The sequence below is a fragment of the Muntiacus reevesi genome, chromosome 4, assembly GCF_963930625.1.
Source record: "Muntiacus reevesi chromosome 4, mMunRee1.1, whole genome shotgun sequence".
Classification (NCBI taxonomy): domain Eukaryota; kingdom Metazoa; phylum Chordata; class Mammalia; order Artiodactyla; family Cervidae; genus Muntiacus; species Muntiacus reevesi.
In genome coordinates, this window is record NC_089252.1 from 169,536,804 (window position 1) to 169,561,475 (window position 24,672).

The following is a 24,672-nucleotide window of genomic DNA, read 5'->3' on the forward strand; positions in this document are numbered from 1 at the left end:
TCGGCTACCCGAAGGGCGCAACCATTCCGCCGTGAGCGGGTAGAGACGCCCAGACAGGAACACCCCGGTACCGAGGAGGGAAACGTGAGCTTTGGAGTGTCCTTTTAAGTAGTTGGGAAGGGGGCGTGGCCGAGAGGACTGGGAGGCCGCAGCCCGACGCGGGGGGCGTGGCCCGGGGCGTGGCCTTAACGTCTGGAATGTTGTTGGGTCCTCGCACCGCATAGTAAGGAGGGGCCCCGCCCCTTTTCTCGGAGAGGGCCAATCGGAATGCCGGAGCGGTTTCAAGTCTCCCCCGCCAGCCAACCCGCCCGCCACCCCACCCCCCTCGGGGATTCGCTTTTTCCGTAACAAAACTGCAAAGCTCCGGATGTTCCGCAGCCCCGGCGGCTCACAGGTGGAGGGGCCCGGGGCCTAGGACTGTGCCCCGAAGCGGGGAGCGCCTGCAGGCTGTAGAGAGGCCGGGTCCGGAGCCTGGAGGCGCGCGGGGGTGGGCGCTGCGGCCGCGGGTTGTTTATCTGGAGTACGGAGGGGAGGGGGGGGCCTGGAAACCGCCCCGTGTCCCATTTCCTCCTCTTGTTTTCGCTCCGGATTCTCCATGTTGGACCCAAACTGAGGAGCCCGGAGCTACCGCCGGGGGATCGGGGCTGGGGGCACCCGGGAGAGCCGCTACCCGGGTCGCCCGCTCTCCACACAGGCCGCCCCCCTTCCCGGCCCAGGGAGGGAACAGGAGCCGGGATGTGAACAGCAGTGGGAGTCGGAGTCTCGGGAGCCGGAGCCGGAGCCGGAGCGGGCCCCCGCCCAGGCCCCCCAGCCCAGCCCAGCGCAGCCCGTGCGCCCGCGCGTCCTCCCGCCCAGCCAGCCCGGGCCCGCGGGATTGTTAGATGGAACACGGCTCCATCATCACCCAGGCGCGGAGGGAAGACGCCCTGGTGCTCACCAAGCAAGGTAGGGGCAGCAACTTCCCAAAACTTTGCGTCGCCCCCAGGCGGGGAGGGGGCTAGCACAGCAGCGAACCCGGGTCTCGGCCCCTGACCTCCCGGGGCTCAGAGTGGGCGATTCCGGCCGGATCCCCCGCTCCGTCCGCCCCTGCGTCCTGGTGCGCACCCAGACCCGGCCGAGGGCCGCGCCGGGCCCGGGCTCCCTGCGCCCTAGGGGGAGGGGCGTCATCCGCGCAGCTGTCACCCCTTTCTGCACCCCCCTCTCCGGGCAGAGAGACTGAGGGGTGAGCGCTCGAAGCGCGAGCCTCCTCGCGTCCGTCCTCTCCAGAGTTAGGGGGTGGGGTCGTCACTTTCCCTCACGCGAGCGCGCGGCTCGGGAGTACAGGACTGGGGAGGGGAGGGGAGAGGGGGTCCCGGGCGGTCTCGGGCTGGAGAGGAGCCGGGGCGGGAGTCCAGCACTTCCCAGCCCCACCCCCCGGCCCCGCACCCCCTCACCCCCGCCGGAGCCCGGGGTTGCTCGGGCCGCGGGCGGGGACGGCGTCCGGCGGGACTCGGGACCAAGTTCACCGCCCGGAGGCGGGGGCGGCCGCGGTGGGGGAGGGGCCGAGCCCTGGCCGCCCGGACCTGGTCGGGCCGCGGCCGCTTGCCGGCCAGGCACCTCGGCGCGCGGGGCTCTCGCCGGGCGGCGTCCTGTCGCTTTCGCTGAGCAAACAAGCGCGACCCCAAGGCCCGACCGGAGCCCCTCCCTGCCCCGGTGCGCTTCCCCGGGGCCGCCGCCACACACAGAGCCGCGTTTGTTTAGCCCGAGAACGGTGTCCCTGGTTACATAACTCGCCGGATGGCATCAGACCCGGCGTGTTTCTGAATCGCGCTGCGAAAAAGTGCGAGTTCTCGGTGGGCAGCGGCTAGCGGCCCCCGCCTTCCTGCGGGTCGCGGGGAGATACGAGGGGGGTCTCGGGCCCTCTCTGAGTGTGGGTTTGGGGACTGGAGCGTGATTGGGCCGAGGTGGGGGTTCGAGGGTGGGATCTTTGAGTTTGGTCCTGGAGAAGGCCCCGAAACTCTTTCCCCCTCCCCCACGTTCCTCTTCGGGCCTTGAGGAATGTGTCTGGAAGAGCGGACAGAATTTCCGCGGGGAATAAGGACTAGCGTCTTTTTTTTTTTTTTTTTTTTTTTTTTCTGGAGAACTTCCCAGACTGGGGCCACTTGGCCTGGGTAGGCTGGGGAGCTCACGCTCTTGGGACCAAATTCGGAGCGTCCCTGCTCATCCCTCGATCCCCCAGAACAGGGCAAAAAGGCCCAGTGCCTTGAGGGGGGCCAGCCCTGGGGGCTCGGTGTAGCCCCAGAGCCCCCTGTTAGGCAACATCAGTCAGCAGATCACTTATTTCGGGGGTTCCTGGTCCCAAGGAGCACCCCCAACTTGCCTAGAGGCTAAAAAGCTGGGCTGGTGGTTTCACCATTCCCCGATTCCCTTGGTGAAATGCTGGGGGGCGGGAGGTAGTGCGTGCTTCCTGCATCCGCTGGCCTCCCTTAAAGGTTAAGCCTTGCCTGCTCAGATCCCAGAGCCCCTGACTCCCTGCTCTCCTGGCCACGTCACTAACCAGGTTGCAGCTTCACCCCTCCTCTTGCTGCTCAGCTGTGTTGAGGGCTGAAGAGGGGAGGCTTTCTGTTTTTATAACTTCACTCCTGACTGTTCCCGCTCTCTTCCCAATCCCATCTGAGGAAAAGACTCCAAGCGCTAGCCAAAAATGAAGAAATGTGTGGATGGAGGATTCCAGAGGGGGCAGTGTTGATGAGAAGGGGAAGAATTGCCCTGGACCCACTCTGGTCCTCCCCTCCTGTAAGGGCTCAGGAGGGTGCCCTTCCAGGGAGAGGACCACACCAGGAGTGGGGGAAAGCTGGACTGCTGAAGAGACAGCTTACCAGTCAAAGCTGGAAGTTTCATCCACCAGGGCAAGTGGTGGGGAAGAGGATAGCAGAAAGCAAGCAAGACTGGCTTCTTGACAGTCTTTAGCTGCTGATGTTGGTTGAATTTTTAGAGTTAACAATTTTCTTTTTGTGTGTGTGTGGTTTATCCTTCAAACTTATCCCTGGAGGAATCTGAATCTTCAAGCTGGCAGCTTGGGGGTCTCTCTCCTCCCCTGTAATTTGACTGCATTCCAGAGAAGACATGCTTTCTTCCTAAACTGCTTGGGCAAACAGCAACCAGCAAGCCAACTTTCTGACTCCTTCATCCTTTACAAACAAATCCTGCATCTTAAAAAAATAAAATAAAAAAGTTGGGGTGGGGAGCAGATGTTTTCTCTCTAAGAGTTTGGCCCTCTCTCCTCTTCAGTGTCCTATCTCTAGGCTTCAGCCTCCCTTTGGAAAAATGGGGAAGGAGTACTGAGACAGTTTATTCATCAGTAAATTTCTAGAAAAATACAAATGGCTCCTAGCTTGGGTGGTTTTTTCGTGAAGTTGTTTGCAGGGTTTTTTTTTTTTTTTTCTTTTTTAGCATTCTGCTCTCAGAGCTTTAAGGCTGGCTGGGTGTGTTGATGATTCAAAAGTAATTACAGTAGGGGAAGTAGAACAAAGTTGCTGAAAGCGTTGATGATGAAAGGACCCAAATTGGACCATCTCCCTAGACAGATGGGTGAAATGGCTCGCTGGTACAGCAAGGATAGGGCTGTGTGGTAGGTATATCAAAAGTGAAAAAGCAAAGTTAGTATCACTTTGGTTAGGAAAGTGCCATTTATGGCAGACATTCGAAGATGTCTCCCCGTTGCTGGGAGACTGTGCCTTTGGCTTCGGGGTTAGATGGGGAGAAGCCAAGGAAATAGGTTAGTTTATAACCTCCCGGGGTGAATCGCAGGGTGGGGCAACCTCTTCTTAGAGCTTGAGTGACCCATAGCCCCTCTATGGGAGTTGGGGCCCGCTTCCGTTTTGTTTTGTGGAACCTGATGCCCCTCCTTTTCAGACAGTTGATGGCGATGCTTTGGATTGTCTTCTCACGAGTCTTAGTAGTAGGTTCTGGTGACTGACCATCCCTAAGTTAGGATGGTGGCAGGTTTTTCTAACTCTTGCTTCCTCGGTGCAAGGGAGAAATTCTGCCTTATTTGCTCACGTAAAAGCTCAGACACGTTTCACTATAGTTGTAGCTAGGCCCTTAACTTGAAGAGTTTGGCTTTCTTCCTCAGCTTGCTGGGTGAGCGTCCAGGGTGTGTGTTTATAGCTGGCTCCTCCCGCCCCACGGGTTCCTCTCTCCTCCTGGCCCAGCCTCCACCTTGGCCTCTTTGTGGCCACTGAGCCTCACTCCTGTGTCTCCTTTGGAGTTGTTGCCCCACCTTGGAGTGGGGTGGGGGCCTGGGTGGTGACTGACACTTGTGTTTGTTCCCTGCCAAAGCAGCCCAAGGGAGGCCTGCTAACTCAGCAACCATGTTTGTAAATGCCCGCCATCCTGGGCTGGGAGTTTGCAGTTCTGCTGCTGAGTCTGACTTGGACAGTTTGCGGTGGAGCTAGACTCAGGGATTGCTGTGAAAGCCCCTCCAGAGATGGCAGAGGTGGTTGTGTCCCTGACTCCTGTCTCCTCCCTCTCAACTATAGGGGTCTTAAGCTGAATGGAAGAGAGGTCCCTTTTCACGCTCTCAGTGGGATCTTCCAAATCCCTTATGATCACAAACTTTGTTAAAATGGTAAATAGAAGTAAGTTGATGCGCCCAATCTTTCTGTGAAGTTAGTACATGTGTTCATTACTAAGCAAGAGAAAGACAGTATGTATTTATGTGTAAGTATGTGTCCCTTCCCCTTCTCAACTTTCTTCCTCCCAGCTTTTGGGTAGGTTGAGCTCTTGTCTTATAGACATCTTGTCATCTAGTCTCTTGGGATGGAGAGGGGATTGGGGAGGGGAGGGTGGAAGGCAGGGCAGCAGTTAAAAGAGTTAGGGAGAATTGCTGGGGAGCAGAATTGGTTGCTTCCGGCCTGGGTGCAAATCCCTGCTTTCCCTGTTTACAGTAAGACTTGACAAATCACTTCTCTGTTCTTAGTGACTTTTCTGTAAAATGGAAGTGTTGGTCTCTACACATATGTAATGCCTGGTCCTTAGTAGATGATTGAAAAATGTTAACATCCTTCTTTTTTATACAGCTAGACCACCACTCCAGTGTTCCTCCATTCCCCGAAGGACACAGTACAAGCAGCAAAATACCCATGTGGGTTTTATTGTTAGAGACGGGCGGCTGAGGGCCAGAAGGGCACTAATGTGGAGTGTAAGCCCTCGGGACGGGGGGGGGGGGGTCACAGCCTTGCTGCGCAGACGCCCCTGTGCCCGTGACACTGGGTGGGATTCTGTGCAAGTGGAATGTGCCTTGGGCCTTTGCTCTCTTTCTGGAGCCCAGGCATCCGGGGTGGCAGGAGGCCAGGGAGCCACACATCTCCTATGAAGAGTCCCTGAAGTCTAAGTCTTCTGAACAGTTGCTCAGTCCCTCAGAAATGGGCGCATTGAAGACTTGAGACAACTGCATGCTATGGTCTTCCTGTCTGCGTTCGCTTCAAGAGTTAAAGAACCCAGCGAGATTCCATATATACATATATATATATATATATATATATATATATATATATATGTTTTAAGAAATTTTGGTAACAAGGAGAGAAAAAGAAACTGGGTTTTGAAGAGAAACAGATGTTCCAAAGCCGTGCCTTTGTTTCTGTGTCTTTGGGGTGAAGCCTGAGAAAGCCCAAGCAGCGCTAAAGTGCTTCTCCCCCGTCCCGGAGCGCTGTGTTAGCTCGCTCGTCCTGGGGACGTGGGGTTGGGTGTGGCCCTCTTCTGTAGGGGAGGAACAGTTCCCAACTGAGATGCAGATGAGTTTATTACCATGCACATCTTAGGAATGAACTAGTAGAAGTCAAAGAGGAGAAAAGGATTTAGCGCCGGAAGCCTGTCTGTACCAGAGGCCAAGCAGAACAGAGTTTCTTTGTCTGGCCGAGTGCCCGGCCCTTCAGGTCTCACTGTGCCTGTTGAGGTCTGTTACGGCAGAAGGGGCACTCCAGCAAGCACACGGCCTCCGGGGCAGGAGTGACGGGCTTGTTCTGTTTTATTCGTCAGCTATTCTAGGGGTCAGCCTCTAACCTGATCTCTCGGCAGACCTGCTGCCTGCTCCTTTTCTTTCCCAGGCGATCCTAGTCCCCGTCTCCTTCCCCGCCCCCACCCCAAATCAGACTCTGCTCTGACTCCCTTTTTATTCAGTACCTCTTCCTATCTCTTTTGCGTCCTGTAGAATTTCTCCTTCCCACCCACGTAGATCTCAGGGAACAAATGGGGCCCCAAACCCAGTGAGAGCCAAGCAGATTCATGAGAAGGCTCAAAGCGTGTACCACAGATGTTCAGAAGTGTCTCCTGGGTACGCTGAGGGGGCTCGGGCCTCCTCCTCAGGAACAAGGACGTATAGTAAGAGACGGCAGGCTTGGGTCTTTTGACTCTTTGATAGAATAGAGCAAGTACCCCTAGAAAGGAAAATCAGGCTCTGGGGTGCCAGTCCCTGAAGCCTGCAGAGACACTGAGGCAGTGGGATGTAGCGGGGAAAGGGACCTTGGGTTCTCTAACTGAATCACCCTCCGGTCCTGGAAGGGTTAGTCAAGGACCACTGGCAGCCTTTAGACATTGGCTCTCAGCCAGGGACACACATCAGACTCTCCTGTGACACTTACTAAAAATACAGCCTCCACCTGGGTCCTACTGGATCAGAGGATGAGCAGGTGGGCCGGGCATACGCGTGTTCCAAGTGCTCCCTGTGAGTCTGACAGGTGTCCCTGGAGAAGAGCCAGGTGAGCCAGCAGGGGCCCAGCTGCCTGTTTAGCCTTGCACATGGAGAGTCCCTGGAGGGATCCAGTTTTGCTGTTTGTTGACCACCCCATGGCTCCTGAAAGGGAGTCCAGGAGTTTTCTGAGTGTGAGGGGACAGTCGTGGTCCTCGCTCGCCAGTAATGATCACAGATGACACTTAGAGAGCACTTAGCTTTCATACCTAGTGTCTCACTGAAGCCTCCCGGTGCCCTCGTGAGGTAGGAATGATCGCCTCTGGACAGGTAAGGAAATCCTCCGCCGAGAAACCAAGCACGCTGTCCATGGGAACGCGGCCGCTTCGGGGCAGCTCGGACTGACCCTGACCCCGGCCTCTTCTCTTCATTGTGCAGGCCACCTCTCAGGACACCTGCTCAAGCTTCAGGCGACCTGAAGCCGCCGCATAAGGGACCATGCAGCCTGGCCCTTTCCTGATCGGCCTTCAGGCAGACAGCCCGGGGCGGCTGGGCCTCAGGCGGGCCCACAGGCTGCGTGAGCGGCTGAGCTGGGGCAGGCGCCAGGTTTCCTGATGTCCAGCTCAGCGCTGTCAGAGGACACGTCGAGATGGGTGGGTTGGTCCCACGTGCAGCTGGGCTGTGGGGGGAGCGGGTGAGTGACCCTGTAGGTGGACAGACTCCCTGCAGGCTCCTTCCCGTTCGTTTGCACGGGCCAGCCAGGAGAGGAAGGAGGGAAGGAAGGAAATGGTTGGCCACCCTCAACGAGAGAGAGTGTGTGTGTCTATGATCGGTTTTTGTGGAGTCTTGGAAAATGCCATTTCCCAAGGTTGGCCCTGCCATGACCTCTGTGTGACCTCTGAAATGAGAAGAAAGCTCTGTGGCCTCTCACTGTGGCCGTTTTGAGTTGGAGCCTGAGATAAGGGTATGAAAGCGCCTTGTACTGAAGGGAAGCAGCTGACTTTACGAAGAGTACCACTAGGGCAGGACACCCAGACCACCTCTGAGAAGTAGGTGATGTCAGTCTGCCCGTTCTACAGAGGAAGCTGAGCCCTGAGGCCACACACCTTACGTGCAGCAGAGCCAGGATGGAAGCCTGAGTCCGTGACCCCTGTGTCGCCGCCCTGCTCACTGGTCAGAGGAGAGATGGTCGAGGGGCCCTTGCTGTATCCTGGGCCTGCGTTCTGTTTCCATCTCAGGCTCACGCATGTGTTGCCTAGAACAGGCTCCCAAGCTGGAGAGAGAAGAGGCTCTAAGTTCTTCAGGTCTTCACCACCAGGAATCGGGCAGAGAGGAGACCGGGGCTGAAACGGCCACTGAGAGGATGGCCGTGTCCTGCTGGCAGGCTTCCTTTGGCCTCTAGCCGCCCAGAGAGCTTTGCTCAGCACCTCCTCGGGAAGAGGGGGGCTCGAGGCGGGAGGGGTGGCTCCCGGTCTCCCAGCCGACATCTCTGGCCCCGCAGGTGCCTCGCACAGAAACCAGGGCGGGTCCAGCCTCTGGGTTCTCCTGGGTGGCGTCTCGTGTCTGCCCCTGCTGCTGCGGTGGGCCATCCGCTCGCTTCCTGACATCCTCCCAGAGCCCCCTGCTGTGGGCTGTGTCTGAGCCTGCTCCTGACGCACCTGTGAGGAGACGCTCTGGTCCGGGGCCTGCTCTTTCTCCCGGGAGCCCCAGCCTGTTTCTAAAATACGTTAGAGCTGCCCGAAGGGTGTTTTGCCAATAACTCTTTTAAAGGCTGACTCTGAAATTGACCCACTTATCTTGGTCCTGTTTTAGAAGTTGCCACGAGTGCCTTGCTTCCAGGACTGAGTTGTCCTTGAGGGAAGGTCCCTGAAGTTGTGGCCCCATGTTGTGACCGGTGACAAGACTGCCAGAGCGGGCAGGGGAAAAGCAGACGAGGTTGCCGGTGCCCGGGTCCCCCACTCCCACCCCACAGACGGCCTGAAGGACCCAGGACTGAAAGAGGTCCTCCTTTCTTAGGAGAGAGGCAGTCAGGGGGCCCTCCTGCCCTGGCAAGAGCTAATGCAGGCGTCCGTGTAGGCAGGACAGCCCCGCGGCTGGCCGCAGGGATGGCGCTCCTGCAGAGCCCGCCAGCGTGAGCCAGACAGCGTAGCTAGAACTTTTTAAAAGTCCCTGCCGTCAGCCTCACGCTTCCCTGTGGGACCAGGGGGCCAGTGCTGAGCCGGGCGAGGCCCCGCCTGCCTCGCCACCTGGAGGGAGCAGTGCCAGCAGCTGGGCACCGCGGCGCTGCCCGCAGCCTCCCCTTGTTTCTGGTCTTTCCTGTGTGGGCGCCGCCTCGGCACCTCTCGCCTGGTTCCCCGCCGACTCACCTGATGGCCCAAGAGCCCTTCCGTCCGCCTGGCGCCTCGAGGCCTCTCCTCAGCCAAGGCGCGGATGCCCGTGCTGGGGGCCCGGGAGGACTCCTCTCCACGGGGAGCCCCAATCAGATGCGTCTTGGCCTCAGGTCCCAGGCAGCTGGCCAGCAGAGGCCGGAAACGCTCCAAACACGCTCCTTCAAACGCTGAGGGGAGGGAGGCCCTCCGAGAGGCCATTTTGTATTATAGTGATAGCCGGGCGACAGCCTTTGCCGTGGGGGGATGAGAGATGGTGGCGAGAGAAGCACTTTTGAGGGGTGAACCAAGAAAGCATCCTTCTGCATGAATGGGCTTGTTAAAGCCCGACAGCCCGAGAGCTTGCCTTCTGCTGAATCCCAGGCAGGTCTGTGAGGAGTTCCTTTGCTGGGACACGAAGCTGTGTTGTTGGCAACGGTGATATCTGAGCCTGACCTTCAGAAGGAGGTTAAAAATAGTGTTGTCCTGGCAAAGCCATTCTCCATCTGTGTGTGTGTGTGTGTGTGTGTGTGTGTGTGTGTGTGTGTGTGTGTGTACGCATGTTTATGCACTAGCTTCTTAAGAGGCAGAGGTAAATAGCATCCCCACCTGGTGCTTCTTGGGGGCAGACATGGCGGACACAAGGGGAGAGACCACTCTTTTATCTCAAGTGGAATGGCCTCACCTGCTTTCCTGTTACTTGCTGATGCCAGCCAGGGAGTTTGCAAGTGGGAAACAACTTTTGTAGTGAACGGGGGAGAAGATATGGGGTGGCTTTGACTTTTTGAAACCTGCTCAGGATCAGAGCTCCTCTGGCACCGTTCTTACTTTCTGTTCTTGAGCTTCAGCCACGTGCTGGGGCGGGAGGCCCACGGGGATGCCACGGTGCGGTCGTTTTCCTTAGTAACTCATTAAAACCAGCATGGGATTTAGGTTTATTCTGCACGGTTCATTACTGTGCTTGGTAAGTTTTATTTGTCCTCCGCAGTCAGGAGTGGTCGTCTTGTTATCCCAGTTAACGGATAAGGAAACTAAGGCTCAAAGAAGCTGTGTGGCTGAGTGGGGAACTGGCAGGGCCCGGACCCCAGCCCTGGTGATCCTGGGGGGAGGGGGGCAGTGCCTCCCCCATCGCCCTTTCTCTTCACATCCTGCCTCAGTAGGAATCTTTGCAGCAGTGAGCTGAAGGGGTATCCTGGCCTCCCTTTTCTCGGCGACCTGCACACGTTCTTCTTAAGCCAGAGGTCCCCCCATCAGATCAGTGCCTCAGACCAGAGGTTTGGAACAGGGGGCGCAGGATCTCGTCAGTAATGGAGCTCTGTGGTACCCACCGGAGTCCTGCCCTCCCTTGCCGAGGAAACCGTATGCTGTGAAATCCCCACCGCCCAGTACTCTCCTGGGGAGAGGGTGCGGTCCCTGGCTGTCAGGAGCGCCATGCCGAGTGCAGACTGAAAGCAGTCCTGTGACAGGCTCTTTGACACAAGGCTCAGATCCCACCCTGGGTGCTTCCCCTCACTCTGAAACCCTCTCAGCACAGTGGACCTCTGACCAGAGTCCTGGCTCCAGCTCCTCCCCCTCCCCCCGTGTCCTCTTGGTCTCCCAGAGGTGTCTGCCAGTCAGAGTGGGTGCCAGAGCCGGGTGGGGGTGAAGGGAGCCTCAGAATGGGATCCCAGAGCCTTGTACTGTTTTACCCCTGAACCCCTTTCAGGGACTGCCCACAAGGGCAGCAGAGAAGAGGGCCAAACCCCAAATTGATCCTCACCAGCCCAGCCTAAAGAGGAGCAGAGCGAACACTCTAAAAGAAATCTTGAGAGTGCCCCACCGCTTCCCACTTGTTGCAGGGATGGATGCTCACAATGCCTGAGCCGTTGGGGACCCGACACCTGCCTCTGGGTTCAGGCAGATCTGGGTTCACATCCCTGCTCCGCTGTCCTACTACCCGAGTGACCTCGCGCAGGTCACCTCACCGCTGTGCTTAGTTAAGCCTTCTATGAAGTGGCGGACTAGTGCCTGTAGGTGGGCTTGTAGTGAGGATTACACGAAACGGTGATGTCAGGTGTCTCCTCACGGGCCTGGCACGGCATTGGCGCTCAGTAAACATGCCTGAGGCCCAGAAGGACTGAGTGGCTTGCCTCAGGTGCTCAGCTCCTCCGTCTGCCCACCGCTCCTCATAAGGGAGCTTCTTTCTAACTCTTCTGGGCAGTTGCACAGAAGACTTCACAGGCCGTGGAGGCCCCAGAGTCACTGACTCAGCCAGAGTTCTGAGCACCAGCTGCTTAGAAGCCGGAGGCCGTCGCAGGCCCCGTCAGGAGGCAGCCATGTCGGGGGCGGCCGAAGAGGCCCTGACGGATTCTCAGTGGCCGTGTTTGTAAAGGCGAGGACGACTGAGGGAGTGGGCCCTGGAGGGGGCGGGGTGCTGAGGGCCGTCTGGGGTGCTGACCTTGCTGCTCTGGGTCTGGGTCCCCTCCCGAGGCTCCGAGCGCCTGCCCGCAGGGTCACGGCATTCGTGGTCTCTGAGGCCCAGGGGCTGCCTGGTCACACTGGGTTTGTGAGAGGACCCTCACCCCCTGCAGAGTCCGGGCCAAGCGGAGGCGCCCCCAGCCGCCCCCCACAGCTCCCCCTGAGGCTGCGGCGCTCCTGCCTGCTGGGCCTCCCGCAGCGGGAGCCAGCGAGGCCTCTCCGTGGCCCCAGCCAGCTGCCCCTGTCACCCCCTGCCTCCCAGGGTTACTCAGCCTTCACAGCGTCTGTCACTAAGATGCTGAGTGCGTTCTTGACGGCCTCTCTTCAGGAACGGCTTGGGCCCTGTGGCCTTTTCAGAAAGGCTCGGTGCCTGGGTTAAGCCTCTGATTGTGGTTCTGCGTGAAGAAAGCATAAGCCAGAGGAAAAGCGAGGGTTCAGCTTTGGTCTCGCAGCTCTGTGTCAGCGTCTGGTTGAGTCCCGGGGCTTGGTATTGAACGTGGGCCATACAGACAGGTGGAGAAACTGTCCTTTCTCTCTGATTTCTGCATAGATTATTCAGAGTAGGAAAAAGTCCAAGGAACCTCTTACCTTGCGGTCTTTACGTCCTGGTCTCTGCTCACAGGTTTGTCTCCTGGACTCAGGGGCTTTCGGCACGGTCTCCAGTGCAACTTCTTCCTTCAGGCCAGGATCCCCAGTCCCTGGAAATCTTGTTTTTTCCACCAGGGCCAGGAGCTCAAGAGTGATATCCAGCTTTTTAGGCTAATCGCTGAGGAAGCCTGAACATGTTCTGAAAGGTTATAAGTGGTCATGCCAGTGTCAGGGGATCTGCCTGATCCAGGGAGGGGAGCGGGCTAGGCTGGACCGACCGGTGCCTGACCTCAGCCTCTCTGTTGAGCCAGAGCTGAGCCAGTTGTTCCGGGACGGAGCTGACTGCCACTTAGGACTGAGGGTCAGCAGCCACTTCCTCATCCTTGGTCCCAGGAACAGAGTTTGGTTTTCCCTCCTCTCCAGGGGCTCAGGCAGCCCAGGAACTGGGTGGTAAATGTCTCTTCCGTCACTTCTGTAGGAGCGGCCTCTGAACAGGTGCAGCACGCCCTCTGGGGGCTGCGCTGAGGGAGCCTGGCCGCGCTGGGATGGGGTTTAGGCACACCTTGCCTCCCCTTTCCCTCCCTAAACCCGACTGCACGTGGAAGCCTGTCCTCACCGTGGCGGCATTTCCGGCGCTTATTTTCCTGCATTGGAGGTTGCCTTCTGCCTTGAATTGGAGTGAGGCGGATTGCAGGAGGGAGGACTCGGGAAGGCAGGCCCGTGGCCGAAGCCCCCTCTGGCGGTGGAGTGAGGCGGATTGCAGGAGGGAGGACTCGGGAGGGCAGGCCTGTGGCCGAGGCCCACCCTGGCGGCAGCGATGCAGCGCCCCCTTCTGACCAGAGGACACAGCGTGGCTTCCTGCCACTGCAGCCCAGGTGCTGAACGGTTCATCTGAAAATAAAAGGAACTTCAAAAAGATTTTCCAAGGCCTGTTTCTGGTTGATCCTGTAATACCTATAGCTTTTTGTATCAGCTTGACCTTTCTGGGGCTGCTTTACCAACCCTCCGATTAAGATGGCTTTGTATTTCCAAAGCCCAAATTGTAAAGGTAGGGCTTAGCAGTTACAGCCTAGAAGCAGGGACATGAACCCAGAACCCAGTGCTGGATGCACATGTCCCAGGAGATGACCTTCTTGTGGTCTTAGAGGAGAGGGAGTGGTAAGGAAAGCGGCTGGAATGTGGGAGGGACACAGGGGTGTGAACAAAGCATGTAGGTTCTTCTTGAGACTGAAGCTGTTCTGCTTTCTGTCTGTCTGGGCTCAGTGCTGCCAACTGATCAGGCATTGAAGGAAGCTGACCCAGAACAGGACAGGAGCTCCGCTAGCTTGAAGGGGTCTAGCTCACTCCCTTCTCTAGAATGGGTAGTCTTCTGGGAACTGGTGGTAGGGAGGGTATTTGGTTTTGTGAATTCATCTCGAGGGTTTCCTGGTGTGCTGTTATCAAAGTGGATTCTGTGCCTGGCCCCATCGTTCAGTGCCCCTCCCCCCACTGTGCAAATTCAGAGCAAATTTTACGCAGCTCATTTCCCAAACCCGGGACTGGGGTGCCTGTGTTTGTACTTCACAGAGATGTTGGGATAAACGTGTGCGTTTCACTGGTGCCTGTACTTGGTTGCTCACCTGGCCCGCACCGTGTGCCCCAGTGGAGCTTCCAGACTAGCGGCAACACAGCGTGGGAAGTGCGCGTCCGTGGATGCCCTGAAGCTAACGCCTCTGTCGTTCCCTCCTCTCCAGGCCTGGTGTCCAAGTCCTCTCCTAAGAAGCCGCGTGGCCGTAACATCTTCAAGGCCCTTTTCTGCTGTTTTCGTGCCCAGCATGTTGGCCAGTCCACCTCCTCCACTGAGCTCTCCCCCTACAAGGAGGAAGCCAACACCATCGCGAAGGTAGCTGGGTCCAGGGCGGTGCGATGCCAGCAAGGCCGGGGCTGCCGTGGGCGAGTCAGGGTCACTGTAACCACAGCGGGAGGGCGAGCCAGCCTTGCCTTCGTCAGAAGATCTCGGGCCCAGAGGAGCCCCTTGCTGTCCTTCCCATCATGGGACATCCTCCCGTTGATTCCCATTTGTGGTGTGCACCACCTGGATGTCCCTCTGGATTCTGACGGCCCCCTGTAATCCAGATCCTTCCAAGTTCCCGGAACTGTGCAAGGCATTTTGCATATGTTGTCTCATATGACCCATAGCAGCCTCCAGATAGACAAGGATTTCAGCTCATAGACATGAAGACTGAAACCCAGAGGGTTTATGTAGCTCTTTATTGGTTAGTAAATGGTAGTATCAGGGTTTGGACTCAAATCTCTCTGGCTTTAAGTCCTGTGACTGTTGTTTTTATTTTTAACTAAGCAAAGATAACCTCCAAGTTATCTTTCAAGGAACTTTCAGGGAACCAAGGAATTGAAATTCTGTCACAGTTCTTGATAACCCCTTGCAGCACTCCGAGCTGTACCTGTTAGAGGCATTGGGAAATATGTAGGGTGTCTCTGATATATCTGGCATCTCAGAGGTGGGGGCAAAAATTCTTCTTTCCCCATAGGCCATTGTTATTTCTTTCTGAACCACCAAGTTTTAGCTGTCCTCCTTCTCTTTCAAAGCCAGGCTGTAGACATGTGCTTCACTGTCCAAAACAGGGAAATAGTTAAATGAAGTACAAGGTGACAGTATTAGCTGAACTATTAGCTTTTACTAAGAGTTCACAGCGATGTGGAAGTGTTGAGTTGCAACTCTAAGTCAAAAAGCAGAAAGCGAAATTACCTATCATGAGGGGGAAAGACTGCTAAAACAAGCTTGAAGGAAATGCAGTAAAATGCCAACATTGTTTCTCTAAGTGCAAGGATTTTCATTTTTCTTCAGGGTTTCCATTAAGATCACTTGCTTGCTACAACCATAACATTTTTATTATTAGCCAAAGGCAGAAAAAACGTTTCTGATCTCTCTGCAGTCTATCTCCCTTCACATTTTAGGACCACAGTGTGGGCTCACATCAGCTTCCTTGTGTTCTGTAGAGGCTCAACGCATGCACACACACACCCGCCGTCTATGCCCCCACGGAGAACATAGGAAAAAGACAGGTTCTCAAGGAAAAGCCTGGGTTTCTGGACTCAGCAAGAGGCGAAGCCTCTGTAGTGAGGGGTTCTGACTGTGCAGCTGCATCAGCTGCGTCGGTTCCCGGTTCCTCTGAGGGGCAGTGGCAGGCGAGCTCAGGGACCCTGCCTTCTCCACCCTTCACCAGGCCTCGTGGGGAAGGGAGACTTCGGCCCCTTCCTGCCCAGCTCTGAAGGACAGTCACTTTTGTTATGTCAGGGTTTTCCGGGGGCTGGGATCTTGGGGAGGAGACTCCCCCGCAAGGCTGCATGGGCTTAGACGCCAGGAGAGGCCCCGGCGGCCGGCACTGACCTCCTCTCTCTCCCGCAGTCGGACCTGCTGCAGTGCCTCCAGTACCAGTTTTACCAGGTGAGTGCAGCCCGCAGGGTGTGTGCTCGGACGCCCTGAGGCCCGGTGATCCCTGCTAGCCCCATGTGGTGATGTCCTGAGGCCTTGTATCTTGCTGGCTAGATCCCCACCTGGGAATTGTTTGTCCCAGAGATTCGCTGAAGGCCCACGATGCGCAAGGCATTAGATCGTGGAGGGGACAGCTGGCCTCCGCCTCCAGTATCCGGATCACTGCACAGGCCCTGGGGAGATGGAAGCAGGGAGTCAGTCTCTGCTTTTTCTCCTCTTGGTCTTCTCGTGTCCCTTCTCTTGGGTTGAGGTGGGGGGCATCTTCCGTCTCAGTGGGCCCAGCTCTGCCCAGAGTTCTGTTAAGGGAAATTAATCTTTCTTGGTGGCAGATTCAGCACCTTGGCTCTGGTTTTAGATTCCAGGGACCTGCTTGCTCCCAGAGGTGACAGAGGAAGATCAGGGAAGAATCTGTGTGGTCATTGACTTGGATGAAACCCTTGTGCATAGTTCCTTTAAGGTAACGTGACCTCTGGAGCCCTTCCTCACCCGTCTCGGGCTGTCCTGGGAACCTGACTCAGGTGCCATGAATTGGCCTCAAGTTAGTGCTGGAAGAGTGATTAGAGGTGGGAGGGCCGGCCTCTGGGATGTGGCCACACTGGCATCACAGATACCTGGCGGCCACTCCAGAGCACGTTGAGCGGGAGCTGCTGCTCCCTCTGGTCACTGCCGACAGGCCGCATCCGCCCCGTGTCCCAGCACAGGCGCCCGGGGCTCTGTACAGGACAGGCCCGGAGGAGGGCTGCGGGCCGGGAGTCAGCGTGGGCCCTGTCCCCGCCTCCTTGTCAGGACGTTTGTTAACAGGGCCCAGAGACTCTCGGCTCAGGTAGAATTTGCAGGTGGTGGTGGTGGGTAGGGAAAACCAGAAGGGATGCTGCAGCCTCTACTGGGGCAGGAGCCACCGGTGGGGCGGCAGGCGCTCCCTGGAGCCTCCGAGATCTGACCCTCCCCCTCCTCCCAGGGGACGGGCCGTGGCCAGGACTGGGGTGTGGCTGGGCTTCTTGTCCCTTCTCTTAAGCTGACTCATTAACTCCTCTGCCTTTCAGCCAATCAACAACGCTGACTTCATAGTGCCTGTAGAGATCGAAGGGACCACTCACCAGGTGAGTGCTGCCAGGCCCGGGGCCCTCTATGCTTCGGGGCTTGTGTCCGGCAGCTGATCCTTTCCTGTGACTTCAGTCTCTCCATTGATATTGGTACCCTGAACACTCAAGGCTTCCTCATCTTAAAAAATTCAGCCCCCCAGTCACCTCAAGCTGCCATTTTTATTCTCCTTGTAGCCAAACTTTTCAAAAAACAAGTACTATTTAATCATAGTAATAGCTATCATTTTCTTACTGCCCTGCCCCCACTGAATGTGACCAGCACTGTTAACGCTTTATTACATTTTCTCTGATCTGAAGAGTTGGTGTCTCTGCCTGTTACAGGCAAGGAAGCCAGTACTGGCTGTGTTTTCTTTCCTCCCCTGCCCACCCGTTCCATCTAGCTGGTTAATTTTCTTCCTTCCCAGCTCAGGCATCTCCTCCTCTGTATCTCTTTATGCTGCTCTCTCCCCTTGGGTCCCTACACTGGATTCTGACACAATAAATGCCCAGTACACATCTATCAGAAAACACTTGGTTCTAAGTAAGAGCAGACTCTGGGCCTGTGTAACCTGCTCAGTCCAGGGTTAAGGATCTGTGGTGTTAATAGTCAAACAGAAGAGTTACTTGTAGGGAAATGGGGCTTGAGGCTCCCATGGGTGGTCGTCACTCTCCTATGTCCATTGAAAGCTCCCTTCACCCCGCTGCCCTCCTCCCAGCTGAGGTGCTCCGCCAGGCCTGGTGCCGGACTCTGAATGGCAGCGCTTCATAGTCTGCTCGAGGGCTTCCCTGGTGGGGCGGATGGTCAAGGATGCAGGAGACCCGGGTTCAACCCTTTGGGTTGGGAAGATCCCCTGGAGAAGGGAACAGCAGCCCACTCCAGTATTCTTGCCTGGAGAACCCCCACTAGAGAATCCCCTAATCCCCCAGGGATAGGGGAGCCTGGTGGGCTGCAAGTCCAGGGGGTTGCAAAGAGTCAGCACAACTGAGCGACGCACTTGGGTGTATAGAGATGCACAAAACTCAGAGGAGACAGGGCGCGTCTTCAGATGGACAGACAGACACGGTGAGCTCCTGGCCAGCAAGGAGAGGTGTGAAGGATGGGAAAGGGCGAGCTTTACATGATTGGGGGTGGCGGTGGTAGTGGGGCATCTACATGCAGAAGTTGGGTTTCCAGCAAAGAGTGGTGAGAGGATGCCAAGCTTGATGAATAACCAGGAAGAAGAGAGGACCTGTTAAAGGTTAAAGAAATGATAAATGAGAGGAGGCCCAGTTGTGGCTACCTGGAGCAGAGGGTTCCTGCTGCAGAGCTGGGAGGGGTCTGGTGAGTGACGGCCAGTCCAGGACACCTCCAGGAGGAAGGATCATAGAGGCACACGCTCCTGAGTTGGGAGGGAGGTGGGTCAAAAGAACTTTGAAGGGATGGTTCTAGGAGCACCTACGTAGGCTGGATGACAGTAGAACACCTGGATTGGAGCAGGGAACAGAGGCCATGAGGAACAAGCACCCAGGGAAGCGTCCTGGCCATACTGTGCAGGGCGATGAGAGGTGACACGAGGGGCGGGGTGGCTGGCAGGAGAGGCACAAAGTGGCTGGGAATCACGAGGGCAAGGTGCTACGGGGTATTGGGTCTGTGGTCACGAGAGGGGAACAGGCCACTTTTCCCCTGGTGCATTTCAGAGAAGCTCCGCAAGGGAGGGCGTGAGGTTAGGAAAGATCTGCGACCTTGCCTGATGGGGACCTGGACTGACTATCCTGCCAGAACCAAGGATAGGAAACTCCTGCCGAGGCTGTGGCTGGATTCAAGTAATCCAGGATAGGCTGTTTCCATCTGTGAGGCCTATTCTTGATTACTTGTTTCTGGAGGCAGCTGATGGTTCACCGCTGGAAAGAGATGGCTCCTGGGACCTGAGGTGTTTTTGTTTCTTTTTGAGCTGGGTCAAGGTTGGGACCACCAAGCCAGCAGGAGCTTGGTGAGGAGGTGATGCCAGCGCCCCGGTTTGTGGGGCAGCAGGCTGCCGGCCAGGTGGTCCAGAGGCGGGGTTGTGGGCGCACGGACTGCGTCAGCTCTGCGCCTACTTGTGCGAGTGATGATGGGGCCTGATGCGGTGCAGCTCCCCCCGCACAGGGCCTCCAGCAGTCCGCTCTGCTGCTCCTCAGGTGTACGTGCTCAAGAGGCCGTATGTGGACGAGTTCCTGAGGCGGATGGGGGAGCTCTTCGAATGTGTCCTTTTCACCGCCAGCCTGGCTAAGGTATTGGGGGCGGGTGGGGAGCGAGGGACCAGGAGCAGGTGTGGCAGCTCCTTGCAGCTCCGCAGGAGGCCCCGGGGAAACCAGGATCGCGTCCAAACAGAAAGCTGCCTCTCTCCTCCCAGTATGCCGACCCGGTGACGGATCTGCTGGACCGGTGTGGGGTGTTCCGGGCCCGCCTGTTCCGTGAGTCCTGTGTGTTCCACCAGGGCTGCTACGTCAAGGATCTCAGCCGCCTGGGAAGGGACCTGCGGAAAACCCTCATTCTGGACAACTCGCCTGCTTCCTACATTTTCCACCCGGAGAATGCAGTGAGTGGTCCACACACCCACGCGGCAGGGCTGGGCGAGCCCCTGTCCTGGGAGGGGAGGGGGAGAGGCGGGGGGAGCTGTGGGCTTGACTGGGGCGGCACGGCAGCCGGGGCCAGGCTCCGGGGGCTCCGGGCAGGAGGCTCAGGCCGCCCTCTCCCTCCCCAGGTGCCCGTGCAGTCCTGGTTTGACGACATGGCGGACACGGAGTTGCTTAACCTGATCCCGATCTTTGAGGAGCTGAGCGGAGCTGAGGACGTCTACACCAGCCTGGGGCAGCTGCGGGCCCCCTAGCCTTCCCCGTGGCCGGCCGCGGCCGTCCCAGCAGGGCCTTTCCTCACTGTGCCTTCATGGTCAGCCTGACAGAGGAAGCGGGAGCGTTTAACCAGACGCGGCCTGGACACAGACGTGATGGGAAAGAGCTCTCAGACAGGTTAGGTGCCGAGTGGGCAGATAGCGGACCAGCGACACCCAGAGCTCCCGGCTGTCTGAGTTGGGTTCCTGAGATGTGAGCGAGCGTGCGTGTGTGTGTATGTCTGCGTGCGTGTGTCCGTCTTGCCTTGAACTGTGGCCCCAGGATATGCGCGTTTCCGGTTGGGGGAGAAACTGAAGGATCGGGAGTCTCCTCGAGTCTGTCTCCTGCAGGCTCTGCAGGCTTGAAGACTGCCGAAGGCTCCGTTGCCAAGCCTGTGGCCTTTCCTCAGTGTTCTAAGGTTTATGCCAAGGAGAAGATGGGGTCTGGGGCTGCCTTCGGGCGCCCCAGGCGTGCATCTTTCTGAAGGCTTTCTCTTGCCAGCTGCTGCAGAGAAGCGACATTTCTGGGAAGATGAAAACTTGTTTCCAGAGCTGGCCCGAGCGCCTGACTCGGGTCCTGTCTGCGTCTCCCACGGCCTGGGCACCAGGCCTGCCTTCCTCGCCACCTAGCCATAGTCTTGAACCTGTGAGGAAGGAGGTCTTCTCCCTGCCCTGGAAGAGGACAGATAACTGATTTCCGTTCTTTTGACTCTGTTTTAAAATTCTCTTTCTAAATACAGTGTTGGGCTGTTCTGTTTCTGACAGAGCTGCAGTCCTGGGCCCGGGGTGAGAGTGGGAGGCCCCGAGGGTGCGGGGATGAGCGTGAGTGTTTGTCCGCGAGGCCTGGGCCTCCGTCTGCCTTCAGGGAATCTGCTGGTGCTGCCACAGGACTGCCCGGGCCCACCCTCCTGTTTCTGGGCGGGGCTCTCCCCTCTGTCTTCCCCCGGGGCCTGGCCTGGCCGAGTGTCTTCATCCTTCCCGGCTGGCTGGCGCTGGTTCTCTGCAGAGCCCCAGGCGTGCTTGCATTTCCCGGCGGAGGGGCTGGGTGTTGTCTGCGCTTAGTTTGCCGATGAAACACACGTGCGCCCTGCCAACAGTGACAGGTGTGCCCGACCGCTCCACTCGCCTGTGCTTTGCAAGTCTCTCTGCTTTCAAAGTTTCTTAATAGTGAAATGCTTTTAAAAAAAAAAAGCCACAGAGAGGAAGTTTCCCCAGGATGGAAACAAAAGGGGAAGAGCTGCTGTAACTGGGAGCACAGGGGCCCCCCAGAGGGAGCCCCGCCTCAGATCACTGCCTTAACCGCGGCCACCCCTCCCTCCTTCTGGTGGGGTTCCTGTCACCCCCACCCCCTTCTCCCTGGAGGCAGGTGTCGCCAAGCGTTTGTAAGTTGCTTCAGGTGCGAGAACTCCGCCCACTCAGGACTCACCCCCGTTATCCCGTCCGGTTTCCACGCACTGGGCCAGTCTGAGGAGCTCATCGGGACCGGGCAGCAGAACGGCAAGCAGCTCAGGGTTCTGGCTGCCCAGGGTCCTCCGGCATCGTGACCCCGCCCGCCGCAAGGTTGTCAGGCCTTCTCTCCCGCTTTGGCGTCACGTGAGTGGAGCAGGGCCCCCCAGGCGTGTGTGGCCAGTTCCCCAGCAGCATTTCCTGGTGCCTGTGGGTTCCTGCTCCATGCAGGTGGGGAAGGAGGGCTCCAGGGCTGGCCAGGAAGGACATCTCCTGAAGGGAAGTAGGAGCTTCTGATTCCAAGGCCCTGGCCTAAGCCTCTCTTCTGGTATCACAGGGGGGCCTCTCTCCTAAGCCCCACTCAAAGGGTCAGCCCTCGGGCCAGATCTGCCATGGCGTCCAGCCAAGCTTTTCTGACTAAACAAGCAATAAGAGGCTCTAGGCTGACCGAGTTCCAAGGACCCTTCCTGCCCTCCTTTGGGTCCCCTAGTCTCTAGGCAGAGCCAGTGCCACCCACTTTGCTGTCAGGCTTGTCTGGGTGCTCCGAGGAGTCATGCCCAGGGCCCAGGATGACCCGGGAGTGCACGCTACTTCTGCATGAAGCCCAGCTCCGCAGGCCTGTCTGCCCAGACCCCCGCCCCTCCCCTGCGGTTCCTAACCAGAGACGCTGCACCCCCTCGCCCCTCCTCCCTTCCCCGGAGCGGCAGCGCAGCCAAATATGCGCCCAAGCGGGGTCCGCCCAAGTGGGGTCCACCCGTGTGGGCCAGCCAGCCTGGAGTCGTTGGGGCTTTCTGGTCTCCAATTTCAGTGTGTTAGGGGCAAGGGGTGATTGCAAAACTTGCTCCTTAGAGGAATCAGGCCAGACTCAACTTGGGAGGAGGGCAAGATTGCAAGGAGGAGCCAGTTCACCCCAGGATCTGTTTCAGGGTTTCCTACCAGCACTTCCTGTTTGAGGCTGGCCTTTGGGAAGCAATAGGCTACCAGGCTTGGCCAACCCCAGTTCAAGCCATGCCAGGAATCTGCCCACCTGCCAGTTCAGTTATTTAAGGTGCCTCTTCAGGGACACGGCGTGTCTCTCTGATTGGGCTTCTAAATCAAAAGCCTGATGTTCTGTCCCTCTCATAGGGGGAGCTTTGGACACAGGACCAGTTTGGAAAGGGTCAGGTGAGAGTCTCCACTCTGCACATTGTAGAGGGGACCCTTTGCGGACCCGTGGTCCCTCACTAGAGAGGTGGAGGTGATTTGCCTTCAGTTAACCTGGGACCTTCTGTTTAATTCCCTCCTGCCTCCCAAAGATTTGGACCATTTTATAAGTGTATGAATTCACCTCTGTTCACAGTGGCCCAGAAGCTTGTCTGTGCTGACAGCATGGGAAGTCTAGAGGCGGTCATTCCCTGGGAAGTGGGTCCCGTTCTGTTCTGTTTGCAACCCTAGCCTGTCCCTGAGGGGCCTCATTCGGTGAGGCAACTCCCCATCCCCTTCCAAGGTTGTCTGCGCCCCACGTCCCAGCCAGGTCAGGTGTCTACAGGAGGTGAGCCTGTCTTGTTTTCCCCTTTAGGTCTTCATTTAGTTATTTGTTACTGTTGTCCCTCAGTTGCCTTTTTTGTAAAATGAGGTTTTAGTTTTGTCTTTAAAAAAAAAAAACAAAAAACCAGTAAATACTTGCATTCAAGCCGGGGAGGCAGAGGTCTGACCCCCTGCCACATCCTCTCAATGCTGTGGGGCCTGCCCCTGGAGCAGACTCTGACCTTTGGGGCCCCGAGCTTCTTTGCTTGTAGTTATCTCAGATCTGACCTGTGCTGTGCCGCTCAACCCCCTTCAAGACGCCGTCTGGAGGGTCAGGGAGGTCTGCCTCCCACTGTGACTGGGCTCTGGGGTTCTGACCACCTTGCTTACAAGTCCATAATTTGATAAATTTGTTGTATTCAAAAACTTGAAATGTAGGATGCCATTAAGTGTCTGTTTATATTTTTGAAATATTTGTATTACTTACAATTAATGAATAAAAGTGGGTTTAAAAAACCCATCCATGAATGGGGACTGTCTCCTGCCCCTGGTGTTGTTCATTCGGAACACCCCCCACCCCCTTCTTCCCTCAAAACGCTTCTGTCATGATGAGGCTGGGAGGCCAGCTCTGGACTCAGCACACGGATTCTGCCCAAGGTCGCAGAAGTCGGGCTCCATCAGCTCTTCCCTGGCCCCTGGGTGGAGCCAACCCCATTCCTTCCAGGTGCTTAATAAGCATATGCTTGGTGGCCTGTTGACGTCTGGGAGGAACCAGAAGCCCTGGGGGGGACTGGGAACTTAGCGTCTTCCTTCTGCGCCCCTGACTGGTTTTCCCAGAGTGGGAGCCCTGGAACTGGACAGTGCTTCCTGGCATATAGTAGGCACTCCGGTTTTGATGGGACTGCCATGTGACCCCCGAAGGACAAAACAGGATGACCTGATAACACACCGTAGGCCCTTCACCCAGACTTCACCTCCAAGAAATGCCCAGAAGCTTCTGGGGGAGGCGCTGGCCAGCCTGGACACCCCGGGGCTCGGTGGGCGGCCCAGCCCTGCCTCCTGCCATCGGTGTGATGCATTCATATCTACAGGATGGCAAGCATCATATCCTCCCGCTGTCTTTCCTGCATTATTGATGGACTGCACTTTTTAAAAATCAATTAGATCAGGGCGTGGAACTGGAGTTAAAAAGAAGCCTTTAAAAGTCTGCTCCTGTTTTTGCTGTTTTGAATAGGAACAGATAAAGCTTTCCCTCTGGTTTGAATAAGTCAAGCCCAGGGCTAGGTTGGCTGTGATTGGCCAGGACTAGGAAAATGCGGTTAAGATGCAAACCCAAGCAAATATAACCCAGTGTCTGCACAGCCATTACTAAGAGAAGGCAGCAGGGCCTGGAGCCTCCCACACTGGGTGGTTCCTCAACACTGCTTACCCGCTGCCAGAAAACTGGGAAGACTGGTGAGAGAAGGCAAGGTAAGTTCTCTTTGGTTTATGGGTGCATGTCGGTAGAGCAATTTTACTGGACTAGGAAGAAACAAAGGAGAAGAGACTGAAATTTTCCTTGGCCTTGTCTTCTTGGACGAGGCTTTTAAAGGATTGAACCAGGAGCTTGTCAGTTTTTTGCAAACTTCCTGCTGAGAAGTAGAGGTAATTTTTTAAGAGATCCCTAAACATTAAGACACATTTTCAAAAGCTGGGAAACAGGGAGAATGCTCCAGCTCAAACAGATGGTGTAGAGCAAGGCATAAATGAAAACCAGCTTCCTCTACTTGGGGTCCATTCATAGGAGTGTTGATGGGAATTAAGGGCCTGAGATTTTAACCTGAGATTTCAAAACTGCACCCCACCCAGTAGAAGTGTCAAAGGGTACTAAGCTAATAAATTAGGATTCCAGGAGGGATGGAGAGACGCTTTGGGAGGCTTTGGTGTCACAGACGGAATCACACTTTCTGGGTGTTCCCGTACGGCAGAGTTCCTCCTGTGAGCATGTCCTGTCCTGCATTTCAGTGAGTGTCTTGATTGCTAAGTCCCTGTTGGGAATTGGGACTGCTTTTGGCCTCTGGACTCACAGTCCTAATTAGCGCCAGCTGGTTTGACTCTGAGCAGGTTTACACTTAGCTCTCTCCCAGGAACGAATTGGTCTTTATCCCCTTCCCCTAGTTGGGTCATTGCATTTGCCTTTAGTTCCTGAAACCTAGGATCTGCAGAAAACCTGAGC

At 56.7% G+C, this 24,672-nt stretch overlaps 1 protein-coding gene across 1 annotated transcript; it reads left to right on the plus strand.

Moving 5' to 3' along the window:
- Window positions 1-391: 391 nt before the first annotated feature.
- On the plus strand, window positions 392-22,989 carry CTDSP2 (CTD small phosphatase 2). Its single transcript, XM_065934741.1, has 8 exons — window positions 392-945; window positions 13,815-13,963; window positions 15,488-15,526; window positions 15,930-16,031; window positions 16,618-16,674; window positions 18,814-18,906; window positions 19,029-19,214; window positions 19,380-22,989. Exons 1-8 carry the CDS (start codon window positions 882-884, stop codon window positions 19,503-19,505), a joined length of 816 nt encoding a protein of 271 aa, XP_065790813.1. The 5' UTR covers window positions 392-881; the 3' UTR covers window positions 19,506-22,989.
- The last annotated feature ends 1,683 nt before the right edge of the window (window positions 22,990-24,672 follow it).